At 43.0% G+C, this 25,946-nt stretch overlaps 1 protein-coding gene and 1 non-coding gene across 2 annotated transcripts in view; one reads left to right on the forward strand and one right to left on the reverse strand.

Annotated features, from left to right (window-relative positions):
• Window positions 1-25,946, reverse strand: part of DNER (delta/notch like EGF repeat containing) — a 374,690-nt gene that overhangs the window by 14,502 nt on the left and 334,242 nt on the right. Inside the window, exons 10-11 of the mRNA XM_052662658.1 lie at window positions 25,181-25,294; window positions 8,147-8,278 (exon numbers count right to left, since the gene is read on the reverse strand). Of these exons, the coding sequence (XP_052518618.1) occupies window positions 8,147-8,278; window positions 25,181-25,294 (246 nt within the window). The remainder of the gene's footprint in view (window positions 1-8,146; window positions 8,279-25,180; window positions 25,295-25,946) is intronic.
• Window positions 19,128-19,236, forward strand: LOC128043995 (U6 spliceosomal RNA). The gene has a single exon (XR_008198992.1). It is a non-coding gene; the product is annotated as a U6 spliceosomal RNA (small nuclear RNA).

The raw sequence follows: 25,946 nt of genomic DNA on the forward strand, positions 1-25,946 counted from the left end.
TCCAGCTTGTGTTTCTTCCAGTCCAGCGTTTCTCATGATGTACTCTGCATATGAGTTAAATAAGCAGGGTGACAATATACAGCCTTGATGTACTCCTTTTCCTATTTGGAACCAGTCTGTTACCTGGGTGAATCTAGTCAGATTATTTAATTTGTCCACCTCTGTATTTAAAACCCCTTCATGGATCACAGCCTTGTCATGGCGAAGAGGATTGTCTAACTCAATGAAGCTATGAGCCATGCCATGCAGGGTCACCCAAGAGGGACAGGTCACAGTGAAGAGTTCTGACAAAACGTGGTCCACTGGAGGAGGGAATGGCAAACCACTCCAGTATTCCTGCCGCAAGAACCCCATGAACAGTATGAAAAGTCAAAAAGATATGACACCAGAAGATGAGACCCCAGGTAGGAAGGTGTCCAATATGCTCCTGGGGAAGAGGGGAGGGCAATTACTAATAACTCCAGAAGGAATGAAGAGGCTGGGCCAAAGTGGAAACAACACTTAACTGTGGATGTATCTGGTGAAGTGAAGTGAAAGTGAAGTGAAGTTGCTCAGTCGTGTCCGACTCTTTGTGACCCCATGGACTGTAGCCTATCAGGCTCCTCCGTCCATGGGATTTTCCAGGCAAGAGTGCTGGAGTGGATTGCCATTTCCTTCTCCAGGGGATCTTCCCGACCCAAGAATCAAACCCTGGTCTCCCACATTGCAGGCAGACGTTTTACCGTCTGAGCCAGCAGTCCAACATTGTAAAGAACAATACTGCATAGGAACCTGGAATGTGAGGTCCATGAATCAAGGTAAATTGTATGTGGTCAAGAAGGAGATGCCCTAGAGAAGGAAAGGGCAACCCACTCCAGTATTGTGTCCTGGCGAATCCCACAGACAGAGGAGCATTGGTGGGCTGCAGTCCATGGGGTCGCAAAGTCAGACACAACCTGAGCGACTAATCACAAGAAGGAGATGGTAAGAGTGAACGTCAACATCTTAGAAAAACAGTGAACTAAAATAGACTGGAATGGGTGAATTTAATTCAGATGACCATTATATCTACTATTGTGGGCAAAAATCCCTTAGAAGAAATGCCGTAGCCCTCATAGTCAACAAAAGAGTCCAAAATGCAGTATTTGAGTGCAATCTCACAATAGAATGATCTCGGTTTCTTCCCAAGGCAAAGCATTCAGTGTTACAATAATCCAAGTCTATGCCCCAATAATACTTCTAAAAAGTTTGAAAGCGAGTAAAAGTCTATGGTTTTTCCAGTGGTCATATATGGATGTGAGAGTTGGAGTGTGAAGAAAGCTGAACGCCGAAGAATTGATGCTTTTGAACTGTGGTGTTGGAGAAGACTCTTGAGAGTCCCTTGGACTGCAAGGAGATCCAACCAGTCCATTCTGAAGGAGATCAGTCCTGGATGTTCTTTGGAAGGAATGATGCTAAAGCTGAAACTCCAGTACTTTGGCCACCTCATGTGAAGAGTTGACTCACTGGAAAAGACTCTGATGCTGGGAGGGATTGAGGGCAGGAGGAAAAGGGGACGACAGAGGATGAGATGGCTGGATGACATCACCGACTCTATGGACATGAGTCTGAGTGAACTCCGGGAGTTGGTGATGGACAGGGAGGCCTGGCGTACTGCGATTCATGGGGTCGCAAAGAGTTGGACACAACTGAGAGACTGAACTGAACTGAAAAGTGTGTTTTAGGTAGATATCACTTAGATAGCTAGAGAATTTTGGAACCATCTATTGCCTAGAATAACTGTGAGGAGGGATTTCAAGTTTCTTTATGTTTTCTGTAGCTGAAAATTAGCTTGACAACCAAAGCAGTCAGTGAGACTGGGAAAAGTGAACACCCTTGTTAACCTTCATAAGAGGCAGGAGGGGAGGGAACAGAAGGCAGAGCTCGAGTCCCTCCTAGTGATCCCATTACTGAACAAGTATCAGTAAGCAACTACTATGTACTATATATGGACTGATGCTGAAGCGCCAATACTTTAGCCACCTAATTCAAACAGCCAGCTCATTGGAAAAGACCCTGATGCTGGGAAAGATTGAGGGCAAGAGGAGAAGGGGCAGGCAGATAATGAGATAGTTAACCTGGCGTGCTGCAATTCATGGGGTCACAAAAAGTCGGACACGACTGAGCGACTGAACAGAACTGAACTGAAACAGCATCACTGACTCAATGGTCATGAGTTTGAGCAAACTCTGGGAGATGGCAAAGGACAGGAACGCATGGTGTGCTGCAATCCATGGGGTCACAAAGAGTCAGAGACGACTTAGGGACGGAACAACAACGGCATGTACTATGTACCAGGCCTCACGCTGGATGCCTGGGATAAAGAGCGAGGGAAAACTTAGAGAAGAGTGCGCACATGGATCCCCTAGTCTTTTCAGAGATGTGGAAGTGCAAGCGTGCTAAGCCATGAGGGACCAAGGCAACAGTGCCTCGGGAGGAAACAAAAGCTGTGCCATCTAACTGGGGAATGAGGAGAGCTTTCATGGTGGGGTCCACAGCAAGCAAGGCTCTAAGGGGGAGTACCTATTAGCCGGGGATGGAGGGGAGAGAAGGGAAGGCTGACCCAGGCTAAGACCTGGGAGGGGCGGAGAGCAGAGTGAGGGACTGGAAGGGGGACAGGGTGGCTGCTTGCCCCCAGGTAGCGAAGCGGAGAGTGGCCAAGTGAGGAGGGGGCACCTCCCCTCAGTGCAGGGGCAATCCTGCAGCTTCCAACAGGCGATAGCATGGCCTTTGGTCTTTAGTCGTGAATGTATTTTAATAGCAGCTTGGTGTGAAAAGGATGGAAACAATGGTGGGAAGGAGGGTCTGAGGGATTTAGATTTGCATCTTTGAAAAGATGTCCCTGCCATTTACAACCACGTAGATGAACTGGAGGACATTCTGCTGAGAGAAACAGACCAGAGACAGAAAGATAAATATTGTATGATGTCAGTTACACACGCAACATAAAGGGAAAAAAAAAAAAAACACCCAGAGTGGAATGGTAGTTACTAGAGGCTGGAGTGGGAGGCAGGTGACGGAAGGAAGGAAGAAACAAAAAAAAAGGGAGAAAGGAAGAAAATAAGAAAGAAGGAAGGTAGGTAGGTGACTGCCAGGGGCTAGGGGAGGAAGTTATGGGTAGTTACTGTTTTGCAAGATGAAAAGAGTTCTGAAGAAGGATGATGGTGATGGTTGCAATGCCACATCTAGCCACAATTGCTCCCCAGAGGTCAGTGGTGTTCAAAGTATTTAATAAAGTAATTATGGATTAAGTGGGATTTGCAAATCAACCTCAGACACCAACACCATTGCTGCCAAGAGGAGAAGTTTTATTTGCAAAGAGTCAATTTATAAGCAAAAGCTCATGAAAAATTCAAGGACCCCTTCATTTGACTATTCCATTTTTGAGAATTTATCCTACTAATATTCTGATATTCTCACACAAGTAAATACATATATAAGAATTTTCACTCTACTATTCTTTTTAATACCAAAAACCTGAAAATAAGTTATTTGTCAATCAACAGGGGTCTTATTAAGTAAATTATAGAGAATTTAAGAAACATTGTGTGATGTTAAACATTGAGGAAGATCTGTACTAAGTCAGCATGGATAAGCATTCAAGATATATTAAGGATAAATGCAAGATGCTGAACAGTGTCTATGAAAGTGAAAGTATTAGTTGCTCGGTCATGTCTGACTCTTTGTAACACAATGGACTGTAGGCCCCCAGGCTCCCCTGTCCATGGAATTCTCCAGGCAAGAAGACTGGAGTGGGTTGCCATTTCCTTCTCCAGGGGAACTTTCTGACCCAGAGATTGAACCCGGGTCTCCTGCATTTCAGGCAGATTCTTTACCATCTGAGCCACCATAAAATGGGATTTACATAGTGACTGAAATCATCTGAAAGAATCCAGAATAAATGGGCAACACTTGTTACCTTTGTGGAGTGAAGTGGGGGTGTATTGATGGGGAGGAAGATTTAATTCATTTTACTTTGTTTTCTTATTGCAGTATAGTTGATTTACAATGTTGTGCTAGTTCCAGGTGTATAGCACCGTGAACAGGCTCCTCTGTCCATGGGATTTCCCAGGCAAGAATACTGGAGGGGATTGCCATTTCCTTCTCTGGGGGATCTTCCCAACCCAGGGATCAAACCCACATCTCCTCCATTGGCAGGTAGATTCTTCAGCAACTAGGGAAGCCCATATATAGTAGTGTATATATGTTAATCCCAAATAAGTTTTGTTTTTTAAAGAATCCTAGAAGGCAATGGCACCCCACTCCAGTACTCTTGCCTGGAAAATCCCATGGACGGAGGAGCCTGGTAGGCAGCAGTCCATGGGGTCACTAAGAGTCAGACAGGACTGAGCGACTTCACTTTCACTTTTCACTTTCATGCATTGGAAAAGGAAATGGCAAACCACTCCAGTGTTCTTGCCAGGAGAATCCTAGGGACGGGGGAGCCTGGTGGGCTGCTGTCTATGGGGTCACACAGAGTCCAGCACGACGGAAGCGACTTAGCAGCAGCAGCAGCAGTTTATAAAAATGGGAACCAAAGAACTGAATCTATCTGTACAATAAAGACTGCTCATATCACTGTTTGATGGGTTTCTTTAACCATTATTAAATTCCATGCATTTGGGGACAAGGAAGCCCCAGACATCCAACCTTGCTCCTTGCCTGGGTTCCTGGAGCTGCCTGAGCGAAGTCTTATACAGCAACTCCCATCACATATATGGATCGACCCTTGGATAATGAGATCCTGAAGGCAAGGGCTACTTCATTAATCTTTATATTCCGGGCACTATGCATGACTGAACAACAACAACAATGCTTGACACTTGACAATAGGAAGCCCTGGATTATTCCATTATTCCACTAAATGCATAAATCCAAGATACCCTGTTTTCCTACTTCTCAACCGCAGAATGTTATTAATTCGATGGCTTAACAATAGATTCAACTGCTCAATATACATTGTTGTTGTTGTTCAGTCACTAAGTCGTGTCCAACTCTTTGTGACCCCATGGACTGCAGCACGCCAGGCTTCTCTGTTCTTCACTATCTCCTGGAGTTAACTCAAATTCATTTCCATTGAGTTGGTGACGCTATCCAACCATCTCTTCCTCTGCTGCCCTCTTCTTTTGCCTTCGATCTTTCCCAGAATCAGGGTCTTTTCCAATGGGTCAGATCTTTCAATTAAGTGGCCAAAGTATTGGAACTTCAGCTTTAGCATCAGTCCTTCCAACGAATATTCAGGGTTGATTTCCTTTAGGATTGACTCAGTGTATAGAACTGGCCCATTCTCAATCAGCAGGACTGTCTGTAACTCTAACAGCACTATTGTTCTCCTTCTGAGCGTTCCTGTTGAGATTTACCAACCTGACCTTGTATCTTTCAGGCACCCTTCTCCTGGTTTCCAGCCGATTAAGAAAATCACAGATGTTCCAGGTTAGAAAGAAATTCAGAGACCATGGGTCCCTTGGCTCACAGAGGACTAGAGACCTCATATCATCTCTGCCCACTCATGGCCCAAACTTTCCTTTCGTTCCTGGCCCTTAGATCTCTTCTTTTGATTCAGGTCCATTTATCTCAGCACTGGTCACTAGCTCCACCTGTGTGTCATCACGAATCTTACACATTCATTCTCCATTCTTACAGTCAGGTCAAGGATGGAAGCAATCAACACTGAGATGTGACAGAGCCTTACCTGTGATAACATTTATTTTTAACACCTTTGACTGAATGGAGAGTAGAAGTGAGATCACCAAATGGAAAGTGCTATTCTGGGAGAACAGGGAACCCAGTATGTACTGGGATGTGCCCAACACATCCACACACTCAGAGTGGCCTGTGCCCTGGGCATACATCACCTAAAAACACGATTGTCAAAGGCAAGTCCTCGCCTGCTAGCTCAAGGTATAAGGGCTACAGTAGCACAGAAAGACAGAGAAAAGGCAACTAGCATCTATTTAAGTGTCTACTGCTGCACAGCAGAGATCGGCACAAAGGATCCTTAATCTCAATCCTCCCAGAAACTTTTCTATCACCATTTTACAAGTGAGAAAGATGAGGCTGAGATATAGTTATTTGTCCAGGTCACAGAGCTAGAATATGATGTCACTAGAACATGAAGTCACCTTTCATCCTGATTATTCCATCCATGTATATCTTTTGCCTATAATATCATCACCAGAAAGAAGTAAAATTTAGATTAAAAAAAAAAATAATGATACGATTTTACTTCAAAACTTCTCAAGGGCATCCTTTGTGTTTCTGAGTTCTTATCCAAACTCTCCTCTCCTATATATTTATTTTCACAACTGGAAATTTAAAATTATACACAGATCTGCCATGCTGCTGCTGCTGCTGCTAAGTTGTTTCAGTCATGTCCCACTCTGTGCGACCCCATAGACGGTAGCCCACCAGGCTCCTCTGTCCCTGGGATCCTTCAGGCAAAAACACTGGAGTGGGTTGCCATTTCCTTCTCCAATGCATGAAAGTGAAAAGTGAAAGGGAAGTCGCTCAGTCATGTCCAACTCTTCACGATCCCATGGACTGTAGACTACCAGGCTCTTCCGTCCACGGGATTTTCCAGGCAAGAGTACTGGAGTGGGTTGCCATTTCCTTCTCCAAGATCTGCCATGAGGCATGAAATTTGACATTTCACAGAATTACCAGATTTTAGAATGAAAATGGGTCCCATTTTCACAAGTACTCTGAATAAGTACTTATGTACTTATCAGTACTGGGTAAGTACTCTGAGGCTCAGCACAACTAACACAAGAAGTGCCACAGCCAGGACAAGAACCAAATCTGTTGGCCCAAATCTGGGATCCTTTCCTTCAACAGATCTCACTAGACAGAATTTAATCATCCCGGACCTACTTTAGTTTTAATATATTGCATCGAATCATAGCCCTTAGCATTTGTACCACTGGAATCTCTTTCTTTCCCTTTCTTCAACAACAGAATGTTTCTCACCTATTGTGACCAAGAATCCCTAAGACCATTCAGTATATGGGTATTTGAAAAGATTGAGGATGAGTATTTGAAAAGATTGAAGGGGGAGTCCTAAAAAGAGTTCATCTCCCCCTCTCTCAAGCCCTGAGCCAAGACGAGAGACAGAGTAGATAGGAACGCAAATACCTTTACCGGTCAAGTTGATGCTGAAGAATATGGTCCATATTTGTGGATAAAAAGGTTTCCAGATACTGACCACACCTCCGCTTCAGACACACACTAAGAATTAGCAGATAAGCCCGGGCTGGACCACCAGGAGGGGTCTGTTCTTGAAACACTGCCACCTGGAGGAGAAGCGGCAGCAGGCAGGCCAGCCCGGGAGGGAGACTGACAGACAGGGCTATGTCTACATAGCTGCCTCTTTGTCTTTGCCTGATGAAGAGGAGGTGAGAAGGCCCCAGAGAAATATGCAAACTCAACTGCCTTGCCTAATTTAAATGAGAAGAAAAACACCATTCAAAGTTGAGTTTTTAGTGATTGACAAAATAACAACCCAATTCCAGTGCAGTTCTCATTTCACCTTGATCCTAGTAGCTACCTGACTTTCATATTAACATATATAGTCCTGATTCTGACACTGTCGAACTTCTGTGAGTCCATCTGCAGAGAACACCTCGCTCTAAGCAGCTCAAAATGCTTTTCAGGTTTTGTGCGACGCCCATCCTTCCTGGACTTCTTTCCGGGCAACTGATGGAACCTAATACGTTTGAAGACACAAATGCGAAGTGAATTTACATTCTTTGTGTGTGTGTGTGTGTGTGTGTGTGTGTTTTTTAATTTATGCTTTCAACACAAAGATTCTCTTTTTGGATCAGATTCTAATGCTTCTCCGCTAAGCACATTTTTGGTCGTCTTGCAGCCATGAACTCGGGATGACATCGGTGCATTCTCATCCTGGTGGGAAGGCTGGATTCAGGCTCAGAAAGGAGGGGGAGCAGCATAAAGCAGTGAGCAAAAATACTCAACCGGGACCCAGGAGGTACAGGGGGCTCCGGGTAACACTCTGGGCCTCACTGCCTCTTCTAAGAGTGACATGGGGCTGGCTGGACACAGTCAGCCTCTTCGTCTCACTGAATGAAAATGGAATGGAAAATCACAGGGACTGAGCTGCAGGAATACTCACGGATTTCACAGTTTGCTCCCACCCAGCCATGTGGGCAGTGGCAGGTGTAACCATTGGGCTGGTCCAGGCAGGTGCCGGCATGATGGCAGGGGTTACTGTCACATTCATTGATATCGATGTCACACTCTTCCCCTAAGGAGATAAAGGAAAGCAGCAGTGAGCCAGCTAGCTGCCCCAGTGGCTCTGACCCCTGTCACTTCTCTGGCTCAGCAAAGATCTATGGCTAGGTTCAAGCTCTCCATGGACTTCCCAGGTGGCGCTAGTAGTAAAGAACCTGCCTGCCAATGCAGGAGACATAAGAGATGTGGGTTTGATCCCTGAGTCGGGAAGATCCCCTGGAGGAGGGCAGGGCAACCCACTCCAGTATTTTTGCCTGGAGAATCCCATGGACAGAAGAGCCTGGTGGGCTACGCTTCATAGGGTCGCACAGAGCTGGGCACTACTGATGTGACAGAGCGCACGTGCTCGCCTGCATTGCAGCCCAACTGGCTGTTTGCATAAAGTTGCAGAAGTCTCTCAGAATTCCAGACAAGACATCCTTCACTCAAGTGAAACTTAAAAAAGGAAAAGAAATGGTGCCAGTAAAAAGAATCTCCTTTAATCTATCAAATTCGTGATCTGAAGCTGATTCTCATGTCTAAATAATCCTTTCATGGTGTATGGGAGAAACAAACCTGGGTTCCTGATTTTATTAAAGAAATCATTTTGTTTTAGATGGAATCAGCTGAATCTTCTTATTTGTTTTTCTGAAGCTCCAGAAAGCCAAAAAACTCACAGTTTATGATTTTTTTGGGAGCCAGGTGTTTGACTGTGCGTGTCTGGACATCTGACTATTTTCTGGATAATTCTAGGGCGCAGCTGCATGCCTCGCCTGAGTCAGGAATACAAATGCAATCTCCTTTCCAAACCCCGGGATACGCTTCAGGGAGAGCATCAAGCCCACCTAAGGAAGGACAGCTGTGATCTCTCAGGGGAGCCCAGGCTTTAACCCATCTTCCCTGGGAACAGTGCCCGAGGGGAGCTCACCACTGCTTGGGTCCATCCATAATGAAAATCATGACCTGGGCTCCTCACGTTGCTACTCCCAACATCTGGGGGCATCCTAGCCCCTCTCAGAGAAAGCCTGGTTTAAACTAACAAGCCAGAACGGAGGCTGATGTCACTGTGGTCAAAAGGCCAACTTACAAGCAATAGCTTGTTATTAGAAGTTACCAATGTGAAGCCATCTTTGCGTGATTTAAGGCCAAACTGTGAGTCAACACTAAATGAGTACACCTCTAGAAGAGGTGACATCAAAAGTGAATACAGGATACTTCAAATTGAGGTAGTTACTTAAAAAGGTTTGAAAATGAGAAAAGCCAAGCTGTTTTTTAGAAACCTCTTGCTATCTTTTTCACAAAACGTTTTATTTTGTATTGAAGTATAGCCGATTAACAATGTTGTGACAGTTTCAGGTGGATAGCAAAGGGACTCACCCATACAGATACATATATCCATTCTTTCCCAAACTCCCCTCCCATCCAGACTGACAGATAACATTGCACAGAATTCCTTGTGCTATATATATAGTAGGTTCCTGTTGGTTATTCATTTTAAACATAGCAGTGTGTACATGTCAATCCCAAGCTCCCTAAATATACCTCCATTTGCTGAGATAAATGAAAAAGGTGATATTAAAAAAAACAACTCTGATCACTGCTATCGTCATAACTAAAGCCAAGGAGCAAATCAAATATTTTGTCAGTCTTCAAAGGCAATGGCTCAGTATGCATTTGGGTAATTGCTTCCAGGCTTCTTTAATTAGTGTTAAAGTGCTTTTCTATCTGCCATGGGTTTACCTTGCATTTATAAAACCACCATATGTCGCTCACAGACCATTTTAGAGGCAGAATCTCAAACCAAAATAGTTCATGTCTGTTTCATGTCACACTTTTTTCACACCTGGCATCTATTTTTAAAGTAAAATCTGTCAAATGAAACATTTACTACGTCCAGGTCCTACTAGGTTGATTATAATTCAGCAGTGTCTAAGTGAATTTGTTTCCTGCAATAAATAGTCATTTATGTCAATAGGAAAGACATGAAATTGATTGCCTCTTACTAACCTATTTCAAAGGTTGTCTTGCTATTAATGGGGCAATCACTCTGACTGGAAAAGCGCATAGACTAAACTATTACAAATGGCATTACCTGGTATAGACTAGTTGAAGAGACATATAAACGAGAACGTGCTGAGAAACAATAAAAGGATGAAATCACAGGCCCTGACAAATATAAACATCAGTACTGCTTTCCATCCATTTAGCAAGACTAGCTTAATTGAGGTATTTACTAAACAATAGCTTTCTTTCCCTGGCTATCTGAATCCTGCAAATTCTGAAATAAGAAGTTTTGCCACCTTTGCAGCAATAGCTACAGAAATGACCTGACTTCTCCCTACTGCCACAGCTTGAAAGTGAAAGTGTTAGTCACTGAAAGATCAGTCCTGTCCAACTCTTTACGACCCCATGGTCTGTAACCCACCAGGCCCCTCTGTCCGTGGGATTCTCCATGAGAGAACACTGGAATAGGTTGCTAGCCTAGCAAAACTCAAAAGCCCCACTCTGCTCCAGAAGTTTAACATCAGTGTCAAACCTTTCTAATTCCCCATGTTCTGGGCAGTCCTAGAGCTGTCAGTCCAGTCCTGCTCAGATCCAGAGCTTTCCTGGGGAGATAAATGCCAAGTTCAGGTCCAGAGCAGCCCTAATGCATGTTTTGGCTCTTGGAGCTCCAAGTGGCTCTAAAATTGTTGAGAAAAGTCCAAGATCCTCCGATTTATCTCTTCTTAGCACTCATTAATTTGGAAGGACTTGGTAGGAATAAAGAATGGCAGGGGAAAATAGGATTAACTTATTCTGTAGACATTTATCAACTCTCTAAGACCCAGGAACCAAAGAACCAGGACCCAGAGAGAATTCCAAACCTATCCCAATCTGGTTTTCATCACCATCGTATTCTTAGAGCTATACTTGGGGTTCAGTGACTTTAGTTTATGATGAAGCTCCATGCCAGTCAGGAGCCCAAATAGCCAGCAGCTATTTCCACAGCACAGGAAGAATCTCAGAGCAATTCACAGTACAAAGATACCTTTAGAATTACTCCACTGGCCTATTTTACATGAACATGCCAACATTTCTACTTGAATTGTTATCCCTTAATTGGCTACAGCTGAGGTCTTCATAGTGTTGCATGCTTGGGGTAGGAATATGTGGTGATTCTGACGGTGGAGCCACTCAAGGAAAATTTCACCCAGGAGAAATTCAAAGATGACTGCTCTTTTTGCCTTAGAGTAATAATGCACTTTGTTATTAGTCTTATGCAAAGTATGTGAAGATTTATTACAAATAATGGGCTTCCCAGGTGGTGCTGGTGGTTAAGAATCCGCCTGCCAATACAGGAGACACAAGAGACATGGGTTAGATCCCTGGGTCTGGAAGATGCCCTGGAGGAGGGCATGGCACCCTGCGCCAGTATTCTTGCCTAGAAAATTCCACGGGCAGAGGAGCCTGGTGGGCTACAGTCCATGGGGCCACAAAGAGTCAGACATGACTGAGCAACTGCGCACACAGGGAGTAAATTGGGTTTCATTTATGTTTCTTTGTATTAGGAGTACTATATTTTTATGTACATTTCAACACCTCACCATTCAATCTCCAAGCAATATGCATTCTAACCTATTTTAGTAGAAGAGTCTTCAGTACATTATATCATCTTTCTCTACTCATAGTTTACTTAATAAATCTTTATGCTTTTGCGGGGTTGAGCCAGATTACTTTTTTCTTGAGTTGCTTACTTTTTTTATTTGAGTGGGGAGAATCAATTACTTTTAAATCATCATTGTGCTTGAATAACATTTGCAAAGAGAACATGAAATGAAATTTCTACTTGACTAAGGCTGGAAATCAGAGTCTGAGCTTTAAATCTTTTCCAATTGCTTTTCAATCTGCTACTTTCTAAGAGGCAATCTATATAGTAGGTATCACTTTTGGTAGTATTTATGCAAATTTACAAGTGTACTATTTAATTCTGTATGCTTCCCTTGGATAAATTAAAATGAGAGAGATAAGAAACCAAAAGTCACTGCTGTCAGTAAATCCCTGGGTTAATAGAGCCTCCACTGAATGATATCAATGAAAGTTATTATAGTCATAATATCTAGTATTATAAAATTTCAGCCTACTATGTGCCAGGTACTGGAATGGGTGCTTTAACTATAGCTCCTTCATACTTGTTGCTGCTAAGTCACTTCAGTCGTGTCTGACTCTGCGACCCCATAGATGGCAGCCCACCAGGCTTTGCCGTCCCTGGGATTCTCCAGGCAAGAACCCTGGAGTGGGTTGCCATTTCCTTCTCCAATGCATGAAAGTGAAAAGTGAAAGTGAAGTCGCTCAGTCGTGTCCAACTCTTAGCAACCCCTTGGACTGCACCCTACCAGGCTCCTCCGTCCATGGGATTTTCCAGGCAAGAGTACTGGAGTGGGGTGCCATTGCCTTCTCCACCTTCATACTGTACAAGCCTTTTATTTCAGAAGAAATGAATCTAAATAATTACTTGGAACCTACAATGATGGAATAACTGGAACCTGACTTGCCTTCCCACTGTAAATAATTAAACAAGTAAACAAAACATATGTATTTTTTTAAAAAAAAAAACCTTTAAAACATTAGACAACAGGCAGTGTCTGATTCCTGAGAGAGAGAAAGAAAACAGCGGAGTACCAACACCATCCTGCTTTCTGCCTGGAACCAATTTAGAACACAGTGGTTTTGCTGAACTGAGGGGCATAATTGGAATTTGGAGCAGCTCAGGCTTCACAGGTGGTGCTAGTGGTAAAGAACCCACCTGCCAATGCAGGAGGCATATGAGACATGGGTTCAACCCCTCGGCTGGGAGATCCCCTGGAGAAGGGCACAGCAACCCACGCCAGTATTCTTGCCTGGAGAATCCCATGGCCAGAGGAGCCCAGTGGGCTACAGCCCACAGGGTCGCAAAGAGTTGGACATGATTTAAAGGACTTAGCATGCAGGTAGAGAGTCCCGTGGACTGCAAGGAGATCTAATCAGTCCATCCTAAAGGAGATCGGTCCTGGGTGTTCATTGGTAAGACTGATGTTGAAGCTGAAACTCCAATACTTTGGCCACCTGATACGAAGAGCTGACTCATTTGAAAAGACCCTGATGCTGGGAAAGATTGAGGGCAGGAGAAGGGGACGACAGAGGATGAGACGGTTGGATGGCATCACCGACTCAATGGACATGGGTTTAGTTGAACTCCAGGAGTTGGTGATGGACAGGGAGGCCTGGTGTGATGCGGTTCATGGGGTCACAAAGAGTCGGACACAACTGAGCGACTGAACTGACTGAGCTATAATTTGTAGGACAGACCACCACAGAAGATAGAGCCACACAGAAAAGGAGCACCAGAGATATGCTGCACCCCTGAGTTTGTTGTTGAATACTGTGCCTGAGTCGGTTGGAATGCCACAGGCAGAGCAAAGGGGAGGAAAGATTAACAGTGCCCACAGCTCACAGAGGACTGGGAAGTATTTAAACTTTCACAAGTTGGAATACGGACATTTCACTGACCTCCCCACCACCCCTGCCCCGGGCATCCACAGAGGAAAAGGTCGCATCTAAGTAGCAGGATAAAATTATCTCTACTGTAAACGCTACTAGAGTTTCACCTTCCAAAATAAAAAACAAACCTTGAAAGAATCAATCGGGTCAGCAAGTAACTTACCTACTTGCCACAAAGAAGCCCTGCACTTTTTAAAGAAATTCAGTTACTCAAAAACTTAACTCAAAATGACCAGCAGTCAGACAAAAAAATACCAGATGTGCACAAAAAGCAGGAATATGGGATCCATATCCAGAAGGAAAGTCAGTCAAAATTCAGAGATCCAGAAATATCAGCAACAGATGATGGTGAATAAATAAGAAATTTGTTCAAAATGTGAAGGGAAATCATGGGAAAGATGAGGATGAAAATGGAAGATATAAAAAAAAAAACTGCATGGAACTTCTAAATATAAAAATGTCAAAGACAATATTAATAAAAAGAGAAAACTACAAATATGCCTCATGAATATGGGCACAAAAATTCTGAACAAAATATTAAAGGACAGGATTCAGTGATATAGAAAAGAATTGTACACTATGACAAAATGGTGTTTATTCCAGAGAGACAAGAAATTAACTCAATATTTGAGAATCAACCAATATAATCCATCATATTAATAGATTAAAGAAGAAAAATCATATGATGACATCAATTGATGCAGAAAAAGCATTTGGAAAAATTCAATAGCTATTCATAACTAAAGCTATCAGCAGAGAAGGAATAGAGAGTAACTGCCTCAACTTGATAGAAATAAATCTAAAAACGCAATAGCTAACATTATACTTGGGACTTCCCAAGTGACACAGTGATAAAGAATCTGCCTGCCAATGCAGGAGACATGGGTTTGATCTCTGGCTCAAGAAGATCCCCTGAAGAAGGATATGGCAACCCATTCCAGGATTCTTGCCTGGGAAATTCCATGGGCAGTGGAGCCTGGCAGGCTTCAATCCATGGGGCCACAAAGAGCTGGACATGACTGAATGATGGAGCGTGCATGGTAATAACGATGGAGTTGTAATGGCAAAGGAATGGAGACATAGATCAATGAGATAGAAGGGAGAATTCACACAAATATGCCCAACCGATTTTTGAGAAACGTTTAGAAGCAGTTCTATTTAGGAAAGGCAGCCTTTTCAAAACATGGTGCTTGAGAACTGTACTTCTATAGGAAAAATAAAAGCAAGCCCTCTAGTTGGAAGATCCCAGAAAAGAATGCAGACTGTGAAGAAAATAATCCAAGAGTATTTACAAATGTATGACACAAAGCCCACTGAGGGGTGAGGGGCAGTGCTGACCTAAGTAACCTTGAGATGGGCAGAGTTGGTAGCACCAAAGGCAAAAGGAGCCAGACACCAGCTCTGTACTCTCTAGTGTCCTACAAGGACACAAGCTTAAGAATTCTGATACTGCTCTGCATGTACACAGGAATTAAACACGTAAAATAATGTTGGATGGTACTAGCCAGGAATCTTGCTGTTGGTGTGGGAATTTCCAGATAAACAAGAGAGAAGACTGGAATGATCCATGTAGTAATGGAGTAGAGTTGGAGAAATTAGTGTAAATTCATGTTTAGCTTAATTCAGATATAGATGGCTATGTAAAACTCAGCAGTGGCCACAGGACTGGAAAAGGTCAGTTTTCATTCCAATCCCAAAGAAAGGCAATGCCAAAGAATGCTCAAACTACCACACAATTGTGCTCATCTCACATACTAGTAAAGTAATGCTCAAAATTCTCCAAGCCAGGCTTCAACATTACATGAACTGTGAAATTCCAGATATTCAAGCTGGTTTTAGAAAAGGCAGAGGAACCAGAGATCAAATGGCCAACATCCACTGGATCATGGAAAAAGAAAGAGAGTTCCAGAAAAACATCTATTTCTGCCTTATTGACTATGCCAAAGCCTTTGACTGTGTGGATCACAATAAACTGTGGAAAATTCTGAAGGAGATGGGAATACCAGACCACCTGACCTGCCTCTTGGGAAACCTGTATGCAGGTCAGGAAGCAACAGTTAGAACTGGACATTGAACAACATACTGTTGTTCCAATAGACTGTTGTTCCTAATAGGAAAAGGAGTACGTCAAGGCTGTATATTGTCAGCCTGCTTATTTAACTTATATGCAGGGTACATCATGAGAAAGGCTGGGCTGGAAGGAGCACAAACTGAAATCAAAATCACCAGGAGAAATATCAGTAACCTCAGATATGCAGATGACATCACCCTTATGGCAGAAAGTGAAGAAGAACTAAAGAGCCTCTTGATGAAAGTGAAAGAAGAGAATGACAAAGTTGGCTTAAAGCTCAACATTCAGAAAACTAAGATCATGGCATCCAGTCCCATCATTTCATGGCAAATAGATGGGGAAACAGTGGAAACAGTGGCTGACTTTATTTATTTTTTTTTTAATTTTTTAATTTTTTTAAATTTTATTTTTACTTTATTTTACTTTACAATACTGTATTGGTTTTGCCATACATTGACATGAATCCACCATGGGTGTATACAAGCTCCCAATCCTGAATCCCACTCTGGGCTCCAAAATCACTGCAGCCATGAAATTAAAAGACGCTTACTCCTTGGAAGGAAAGTTATGACCAACCTAGACAGCATATTAAAAAGCAGAGACATTACTTTGCCAACAAAGGTCCATCTAGTCAAGGCTATGGTTTTTCCAATAGTCATGTATAGATGTGATAGTTGGACTATAGAGAAAGCTGACCACCGAAGAATTGAGGTTTTTGAACTGTGGTGTTGGAGAAGACTCTTGAGAGTCCTTTGGACTGCAAGGAGATCCAATCAGTCCATCCTAAAAGAGATTGGTCCTGGGTGTTCATTGGAACGACTGATGTTGAAACTGAAATTCCAATACTTTGGCCACCTGATGCGAAGAGCTGACTCATTTGAAAAGACCCTGATGCTGGGAAAGACTGAGAGAAGGAGGAGAAGGGGACGACAGATGATGAGATGGTTGGATGGCATCACTGACTCAATGGACATGAATTTGGGTGAACTCCAGGCGTTGGTGATGGACAGGGAGGCCTGGCGTTCTGCAGTTCACGGGGTTGCAAAGAGTCAGACACAACTGAGCGACTGAACTGAACTGAACTGAACGCAATGGCAATATTTATAAATACATGGGTTAGTATACAGGCGCATTCACTTGCTATGTCAGCTGAGAGGATCTAGAAGCAAAGGCATGCCTAGAATATCGAGCACAGCTTGAGGCCAGATCTTGGTTTCTAGTACCATTCTGCAATAAAAGGAACCATTCTCCTTGGAGAGATGGCTGATTCTAAGACTGGAGCAAGAAATATACAAGATAAGACTGGGGTATCTTCACTGCCAGAAAGCATATAAAACACACACAACCACCACCAACACAACAACGGAGTATGTTCATCGTCCAGGGACAACAGGAGCCAAATGAAAGAACTCCCAATGTCCAAATCTGGAACATTCTGAGCAACAAAATAAATAAAAATGTTTTGAATTTAACTCAAAATATAAAATAAATATCCATAACGTCACACTGATACAAACAAATGCGGCAGAACAGACAAATCTCTCCTACAGAAGAATTTCACACAGTTTATGTAGCAACTTTTCCTTCAAAGAGGTTGGTATAACTCCCTATTCCTTCAGTGAGGTCCTTCCAGAGTAAAATATGCAAAGAGTGGGGAAGAATAACATTACAGGGGAAAAACTTGATAAATACTATCTCAGCTAAGTGATCAAGGTCAACATCAGTGGTCAGAAATCATACTGATAGGATGTAGCCTTGATATGTGGGATGTGATTAGAAAGTCAACAAAGGACATGCAGGGATACTTGGCCAAAGAGTAAGTGTAGATGTAAGATAAGCACACGAAAAGGTGTCTAACATCATTTATCATTCGTGTTTGCATCAGTCACTCAGGCATATCTGACTCTTTGCAATCCCACAGACTGTAGCCCGCCAGGCTCCTCTGTCCATGGGAGAGTTCAGGAAAGAACAGTGGAGTGGGATGCCTACTCCAGGGGATCTTCCTGACCCAGGGATCAAACCCATTTCCTGTGTCTCCTGCACTGTAGGCAGATTCTTTATCTGCTGAGCCATCAGGGAAGCCCATATTTATCATTAGGGAAATTTGAATTAAAACCACAAGACATCACTAAACACATATCAAAATGGCTAAAATTAAAAATGAAGACAATATCAAATGCTGGCAAGGAGAGAGATAAGCTGGATTATGATGCATGGTTAATGGGAAGGAAAAAATGGTTAAGCCACTCTGGAAATACTCTGACATCTTTTTGTTTTTTCTTTTTTTGAAAAGTCCACATCAACTACTTAATGACCCAGCACTTGAATTCCTGGGCAAATGTTACAGAAAAAAAAGTGAAAACTTATATTCACACAAAAAAACTATAAACGAAGATTTACAGCAGCTTTCTCTGTAATAGCTCAAAATTGGAAAGACCCCAGATTTCTTTCAACAGGTGAATAGCTAAACAAACTGTGGAGTATTCATACCATAGAAGGCAGGTCAGCAATAAAAAGGAAGACACTTGATACACGCAATGATCTAGATGAACTGCCAGAGAATTATGCTGAGTGAAAAACTTGAAAGGTTATGTGCTATATGATTCCATGCAGAAAATATTTTTGAAATACCAAAGTTATAAAGATGCAGAACAGATTAGCACTTTCTAGGGATTAAGGAAATTTTCCTGTAGTGGACAAAAAATGGGCATGGCTATCGAAGGACAGGATAAGGAATCCTTGTGATGGAAATGGTCTGGATCTTGACTGCGTCAATGTCAGTAAGCTGGGAAAGACACTGTACTGTAGTTCTATGGCATGTTGCCACTGAGGGTAAACTGTGCAGTGGATCTCTCTGCATTATTTACTGAAACTGTTCACGAAGTCTGAAGTTTCAATTATCTCAAAATAAAAACTTTGATTTTGAAAAAACAGCCAAAGGGATAAAAAAAGACGTACAGATAGTCAATCATTTCCTTAAAAAATGTGCTAATGAATTCCGTTAGTTAAGTTGCTAGGATAACTTTGTACTCATATGGGGAAAAAATAAACTTCCATCCTTAAGTCACACCATAGCCACAAAAAATTAACTCAAGACCTAAACCTAAAAGCAAAATCTATTTTTAAAAATTCTAGAAGAACACATTGGGCAAAATGTCATCATCACAAGGTAGGCAAAGAAAGAATAAACCAAAAGAGAAAAAAATTGATAAATTAGAGATTACCAAAAAAAAAAAAAAAAGCACTTGCTCCTCACCAAAAAAAAACAAAACAACCCATTAAGAATGTATGGAAGGTGCTCACTTCGGCAGCACATATAGTAAAAAATTAGACCCATACAGAGAAAATTAGCATGACTCCTGAGCAAGGATGACATGCAAATTCATAAAGTGTTCCATATTTTTGCTATATGGCTCAGGAAACTCAAACAGGGGCTCTGTATCAACCTAGTGGGTTGGGATGGGGAGGGAGATGGGAGGGAGGTTCAAAAGGGAAGGGATATATGTATACCTATGGCTGATTCACATTGAGGTTTGACAGAAAACAGCAAAATTCTGTAAAGCAATTATCCTTCAATAAAAAATAAATTAATTTTAGAAAAAGAATATATGGATGGATGTACTGCTGGGGGAAAAAATAAAGAATGAATGGACAAGCCAAATGTTTATCTAACAAGGGATTTGTATCTAGAATATGCAAATTACCCTAACAACTCAATGATATGACAAAAATTCAACTTTTAAAATCTGGGCAAAAAATTGAAAAGACCTTTCACTAGGGAAGACATATGAAAGTAAAAAAGTGAAAGTAGTTTCTCAGTTGTGTCCGACTCTTTGTGACCCCATGGACTGTAGCCCGCCAGGCTCCTCTGTCCTTGGGATTCTCCAGGCAAGAATACTGGAGTGGGTAGCCATTTCCTTCTCCAGGGGATCTTCCCAACCCAGGTACTGAACCCACATCTCCTGAACTGCAGGCAGATTCTTTACCATCTGAGCCACCAGGGAACCCCAAACACATCTGAAGGATCAGTAATTACATGAAAGATGCTCAACATCAAAGAAAGGCAAGTTAAAATCTCAATGAGAATAAAGCACTGATGACATTTGCCTGTGAAAATGAGCTGGAAATTACAGAATATTCTCCTGTGAACTGAAAGACAAACACTGAAAAGTAGCTGGAAAATGTTAAAGAATGACTACGGCTGAGGTATTTGTTATTTTCAAAGACCAGTTGGAGTGATGTTTGAGCCTACTTCAATTGGAAGAGTCCTCCTGCTTGCTATGATTACAGTAAGAATGATAAGAAAGGCCTGCTGCTGCTGCTACTAAGTCGCTTCAGTTGTGTCCAACTCTGTGCGACCCCATAGACGGCCTCCCACCAGGCTCCCCCGTCCCTGGGATTCTCCAGGCAAGAACCCTGGAGTGGGTTGCCATTTCCTTCTCCAGTGCATGAAAGTGAAAAGTGAAAGTGAAGTTACTTTGTCGTGTCTGACTCTTAGCGACCCATGGGATTTTCCAGGCAAGAGTACTGGAGTGGGGTGCCACTGCCTTCTCCGAAGGCCTAGGGGTGGACTTTCCACCTAGAACATGAGTCGGACACGATGTAGCAACTAAACAACAACCAAAAGGTGTATGGCCAGTGGGGGAGGCAGAGGGGATTGAGAGGCAGGAGACACACAGGAAGAACATTACTGAGAAGAAGAGCGTGACACTGCTGTTCGGGAATCAAGCAGGCAAAGGGAGCCCAGAACAAGCCTAGAAAGACTAGATGCAGCCAGACCTCCCAGGTCTTGATGATCCAGTTAAAGGTCTTAAAGACAATGATATATTTTTTTTTAACTTATTTTTTTTTTAATTTTAAAATCTTCAATTCCTACATGTGTTCCCAAACATGAACCCCCCTCCCACCTCCCTCCCCATAGCATCTCTGTGGGCCATCCCCATGCACCAGCCCCAAGCATGCTGTATCCTGCGTCAGACATAGACTAGCGATTCAATTCTTACATGATAGTATACATGATAGAATGCCTAAAATTAAAAAAATAAATAAATAAATAAAAAATAAAGACAATGATATGTCAGTAGGTGATTTTAAGCAGGGAGAGACAAAGATTAGATTTGCATTTAAAAGGTCTCTGTAGCGGATTCATGTTGATGTATGGCAAAATCAATACACTATTGTAAAGTAATTAAAATAAATAAATAAAATAAAAATAAAAGGTCTCTTCAGAGCTTCCCTGGTGGCTCAGTGGAAAAACAATCCACCTGCCAACGCAGGAGATGCAGGTTTGATCCCTGGGTTGGGAAGAACCCCTGGAGAAGGAAATGGAAATTCACTCCAGTATTCTTGCCTGAAAAAAAAATCCCATGGACAGAGGAGCCTGGCAGGCTACAGTCCATGGGATCACAAAGACTTGGACACTACTTAGTTACTAACATTTTCACTTTCAAGGAAATAAAAGCCTCTTTGCACTCTGGATAGGAGTAAATATTGGTACAAGGTTTCTTCCTGGAGAGCAATATGGAAATAAGTATGTATTCTCCTGGATCATGGGTTTCCATTCCTAGGAAATTAGCTCAAAGAAATAATCACACAAGTTTACAAAGACATGCATGCAAGAATATTCAGTGTAATATTGTTTACAATAAAAAGTTCCATCTCCCCAAAAGTTGAATTGAGCATGGGTTAAAAAAAGAATCCTGACATATCATGGACTGGATGACAGGACAGCCAATAAAAATGATAAACAGAAGCATATTCCTTAATGTGAAAGTGCCATTTATGAAACACACATATCTTTAAGTGAAAAACAGTATGAACAGTATGATTCCTTTTATGTTCAAATAGATGCATTTACGGGCATCCTCAGTGGCTCTGCGGTAAAAAATCTGCCTGCAATGCAGGAACTACAGATGTGGGTTTGATCCCTGGGTCAGGAAGATTCCCTGGAGGAGGGCGTGGCAACCCACTCCAGTATTCTTGCCTGGAGAATCTCAGGGACAGAGGATCCTGGTGGGCCACAGTCCATAGGGTCGAAAAAAGTTGGGTATGACTGATGCAACTTAGCAGGCACGCACAAATGCATTTACACTACACACTGTATCTTAAACACAAACAGACCTTCAGGAAAACCCCTGGATATATGTAACAAAATGTTAACAATGGCTGTCTCCTAGTAGCACAGTTTCAAGCGGTGGGTTTGTTTGGTTTTTTTTTTCCCTCTATGGCACTATATTTTCTCATTTTTCTTCCAAGCTTTTTATTATTTTTGGGATACAAATGTCTGGGGTGGGGGGGAAATGGAATGCTTCCCCAATATTCAGTTCAGTTCAGTCGTTCAGTCGTGTCCGACTCTTTGCGATCCCATGAATCACAGCACGCCAGGTCTCCCTGTCCATCACCATCTCCCGGGGCTCACTCAGATTCACGTCCATCAAGTCCGTGATGCCATCCAGCCATCTCATCCTCAGTCGTCCCCTTCTCCTCCTGCCCCCAATCCCTCCCAGCATCAGAGTCTTTGCCAGTGAGTCAACTCTTCGCATGAGGTGGCCAAAGGACTGGAGTTTCAGCTTCAGCATCATTCCTTCCAAAGAAATCCCAGGGCTGATCTCCTTCAGGATGGACTGGTTGGATCTCCTTGCAGTCCAAGGGACTCTCAAGAGTCTTCTCCAACACCACAGTTCAAAAGCATCAATTCTTCGGCGCTCAGCCTTCTTCACAGTCCAACTCTCACATCCATACATGACCACAGGAAAAACCATAGCCTTGACTAGATGGACCTTAGTCGGCAAAGTAATGTCTCTGCTTTTGAATCTACTATCTAGGTTGGTCATAACTTTTCTTCCAAGGAGTAAGCGTCTTTTAATTTCATGGCTGCAGTCACCATCCGCAGTGATTTTGGAGCCCCCAAAAATAAAGTCTGACACTGTTTCCACTGTTTCCCCATCTTTTTCCCATGAAATGATGGGACCGGATGCCATGATCTTCGTTTTCTAAATGTTGAGCTTTAAGCCTACTTTTTCACTCTCCTCTTTCACTTTCATCAAGAGGCTTTCTAGTTCCTCTTCACTTTCTGCCATAAGGGTGATGTCATCTGCATATCTGAGGTTATTGATATTTCTCCCGGCAATCCTGATTCCAGCTTGTGTTTCTTCCAGTCCAGCGTTTCTTATGATGTACTCTGCACAGAAGTTAAATAAGCAGGGTGACAATATACAGCCTCAACATACTCCTTTTTCTATTTGGAACCAGTCTGTTGTTCCATGTCCAGTTCTAACTGTTGCTTCCTGACCTGCATACAGATTTCTCAAGAGGCAGGTCAGGTGGTCTGGTATTCCCATCTCTTTCAGAATTTTCCACAGTTTATCGTGATCCACACAGTCAAAGGCTTTGGCATAATCAATAACGCAGAAATAGATGTTTTTCTGGAACTCTCTTGCTTTTCCCGTGATCCAGCGGATGTTGGCAATTTGATCTCTGGTTCCTCTGCCTTTTCTAAAACCAGCTTGAACATCAGGGAGTTCACGGTTCACGTATTGCTGAAGCCTGGCTTGGAGAATTTTGAGCATTACTTTACTAGCATGTGAGATGAGTGCAACTGTGCAATCCCCAATATTATCTTTGCATTTATTGATGAGAACAAATGTCCTTGCGTGTTTATAAACCGGTCAGAAACAAAACCACCTGCAGATAATTTTCTGAGTGAGCCCACTTCCTAGTCCCAGGAAAAGCCAAAAGGAAAACAAAGGATATGACACAGATAAGCAGAAGGAAGATCAGAGGTCGCTCCTCCTGATCTTGACTGTTGGCATCTTTCCCAGAAGCACAAATGAGGCTCCCCAGGGATGGACTGGGGGTCCAGGCTCCGTGGAATTCTTCAGGGTTGGGGAGGTGGCCACTGTGGCTTAGCAGGGAGAAGTGAGCATGCAAGGCACTCTCCAGCCAATGATAACGTATTTCCAGAAACTTCAGTGCCCACCTTCTTCTGTCTGCCCCCTGTATATTAACCTTTCCCAACCTGCAAGCCAGCGTGACCCTGACGCTATTGTTGGCTGAGCAAGTGCTCAAAACAGAGACCTGACCTGCGTTCTACATCTCCGCACTCCTGTGCTCAGTTAACAAAGTGAAGGATGGCATCTCCACGACCCAAGGGGTTCCTAATTTCTTTTGAGAATGTGATGAAAATTTAAGAACTTCCCCCTCAGTATTTACACATGCATATGACATTCCACATCTGTTGGGGTGTTTACAACCCCCTAGATCTTTGAGGGGTGACTTCAAAGGGCTCTTGTTAGGCTCGTTCGGCTTGCCCACAGTGACTTTTCCCACTCAGAGCCCAGGAGCCTCTGAGGCTCCTCTTGAACCCAGCCCTGTCCTCCCCACCTGTTCTTCCATCAGATGTTTTCTCCCCCATCCACTCCCTCTGCCCACACCTCTCTTGTCCTCACCTTCATTACTAATTCAAGATCTCCCCCTAACCGCCCTCACCATCTCTCCATTATGCAAAATCCAGATGTTAATATACGATATTTGCCTTTCTCTTTCTGACTTACTTCACTCTGTATAAGAGGCTCTAGGTTCACCCACCTCACTAGAACTGACTCAAATGCGTAGGGCAGTAAAAGAGACGCAGACATAAAGAGCAGACTTTTGGACTCAGTGGGATGATTTCAGAGACTAGCACTGAAACATATACCTTACCATATGCAAAGCAGATAACCAGTGGGAGCTTGATGTATGATACAGGGCACCCAAAGCCGGTGCTCTGGGACAAGCTGGAGGGATGGGGTGGGGAGGGAGGTGCGAGGGGGGTTCAGGATGGAAGGGACACATGTATGCCTGTGGCCGATTCACACTGATTGAGTCATATTGATGTATGGCAAAAACCATCACAAGGTAGTAACTATCCTTCAATTAAAATAAATAAGTAAATCCAGACACTGCCGTATCTTTTGATAGAAATAAACCTGGTGGTGGAATGCAGTTGCTGCAGAAGACACATTTGACCCTTCCATTCTCCTTCTCACCTCCATCAGCACTGACATTTTATCAGGTGTGAGTGTAATGGCTCATGTCTCACGTTTCAAAGCTACAGGTCAGAAAACGTACACAGCAAGGACAGTCTCAGCAAAGTCTTTGAACCAAATGCTGATCTCCTAAGAGCCTCACTTAATGACAACACAGTAAATTGTTTTAAAACAGGTCTCCATCCAAGCGATCCCTGCTTACCTTCTGCAGTGCAATTCATATTTTGCAATAATGTATGCATAGAGGTTTCTGGGTTTTCTTCACAGCTGCAATCTCAGGGATTCTGCAGTAATTTGAAAACTCAGCTTCTGTCTCACTTGCCTGTAAATCCTGGTGCGCAGACACAGGTGCCATTGAGACCTTCGCTGTCACAGGTGCCTCCGTTCAGACAGCTGACATTAGCGCATGGGTCCTTGTAGGATTCACAGTGGATTCCTGCAGAGACACAGATGCAAAAAGGGTAACTTGCTAAGGTCTCCAGTTCCCATAGCCTTTGAAAGGAAAGTGTTTGAATAGATTTGAACAGTGTGAAGGCTGATTCCCAGAGGGGTGCATGTATGTGTGCATGTACACGCATGTGTGCACACATGTAAATGTATTCATGTGCCCACCCTTGACTTTTGCTGTTGTTTAGTCACTTAAGTCATGTCCGATTCTTTGCGACTCTATGGACTATAGCCCATTAGGCTCCTCTGTCCATGGAATGCTCCAGGCAAGAATACTGGAGTGAATTGCCATTTCCTTCTCCAGGGGATCTTCCCAACCTAGGGATCAAACCCACATCTCCTGCTTTGGCAGGTGAATTCTTTACCACTGAGGCACCAGGAAAGCCCACCCTTGACTTTAAGCCGTAAAAACACACCTTACTAGAAAATAACAAATTCAGTACCTGATCATAAGTCCCATCATAAAGTCTTCTCTGTATTTTCTCTGACCCCACACCCCAAAGTCTGGGCAACAAAAAGTTAAAACATTGAAAGATAAAATTTATCAGTGACACATGCTTTCTAAGTCTCCAAAAGAAACAGAACGTAGCCAGACAGTCTACAAAAAATGTCAATATAACTGATAAACAGTATCCTGAAGG

This window comes from Budorcas taxicolor, chromosome 2 (assembly GCF_023091745.1).
Source record: "Budorcas taxicolor isolate Tak-1 chromosome 2, Takin1.1, whole genome shotgun sequence".
NCBI classification, from domain to species: domain Eukaryota; kingdom Metazoa; phylum Chordata; class Mammalia; order Artiodactyla; family Bovidae; genus Budorcas; species Budorcas taxicolor.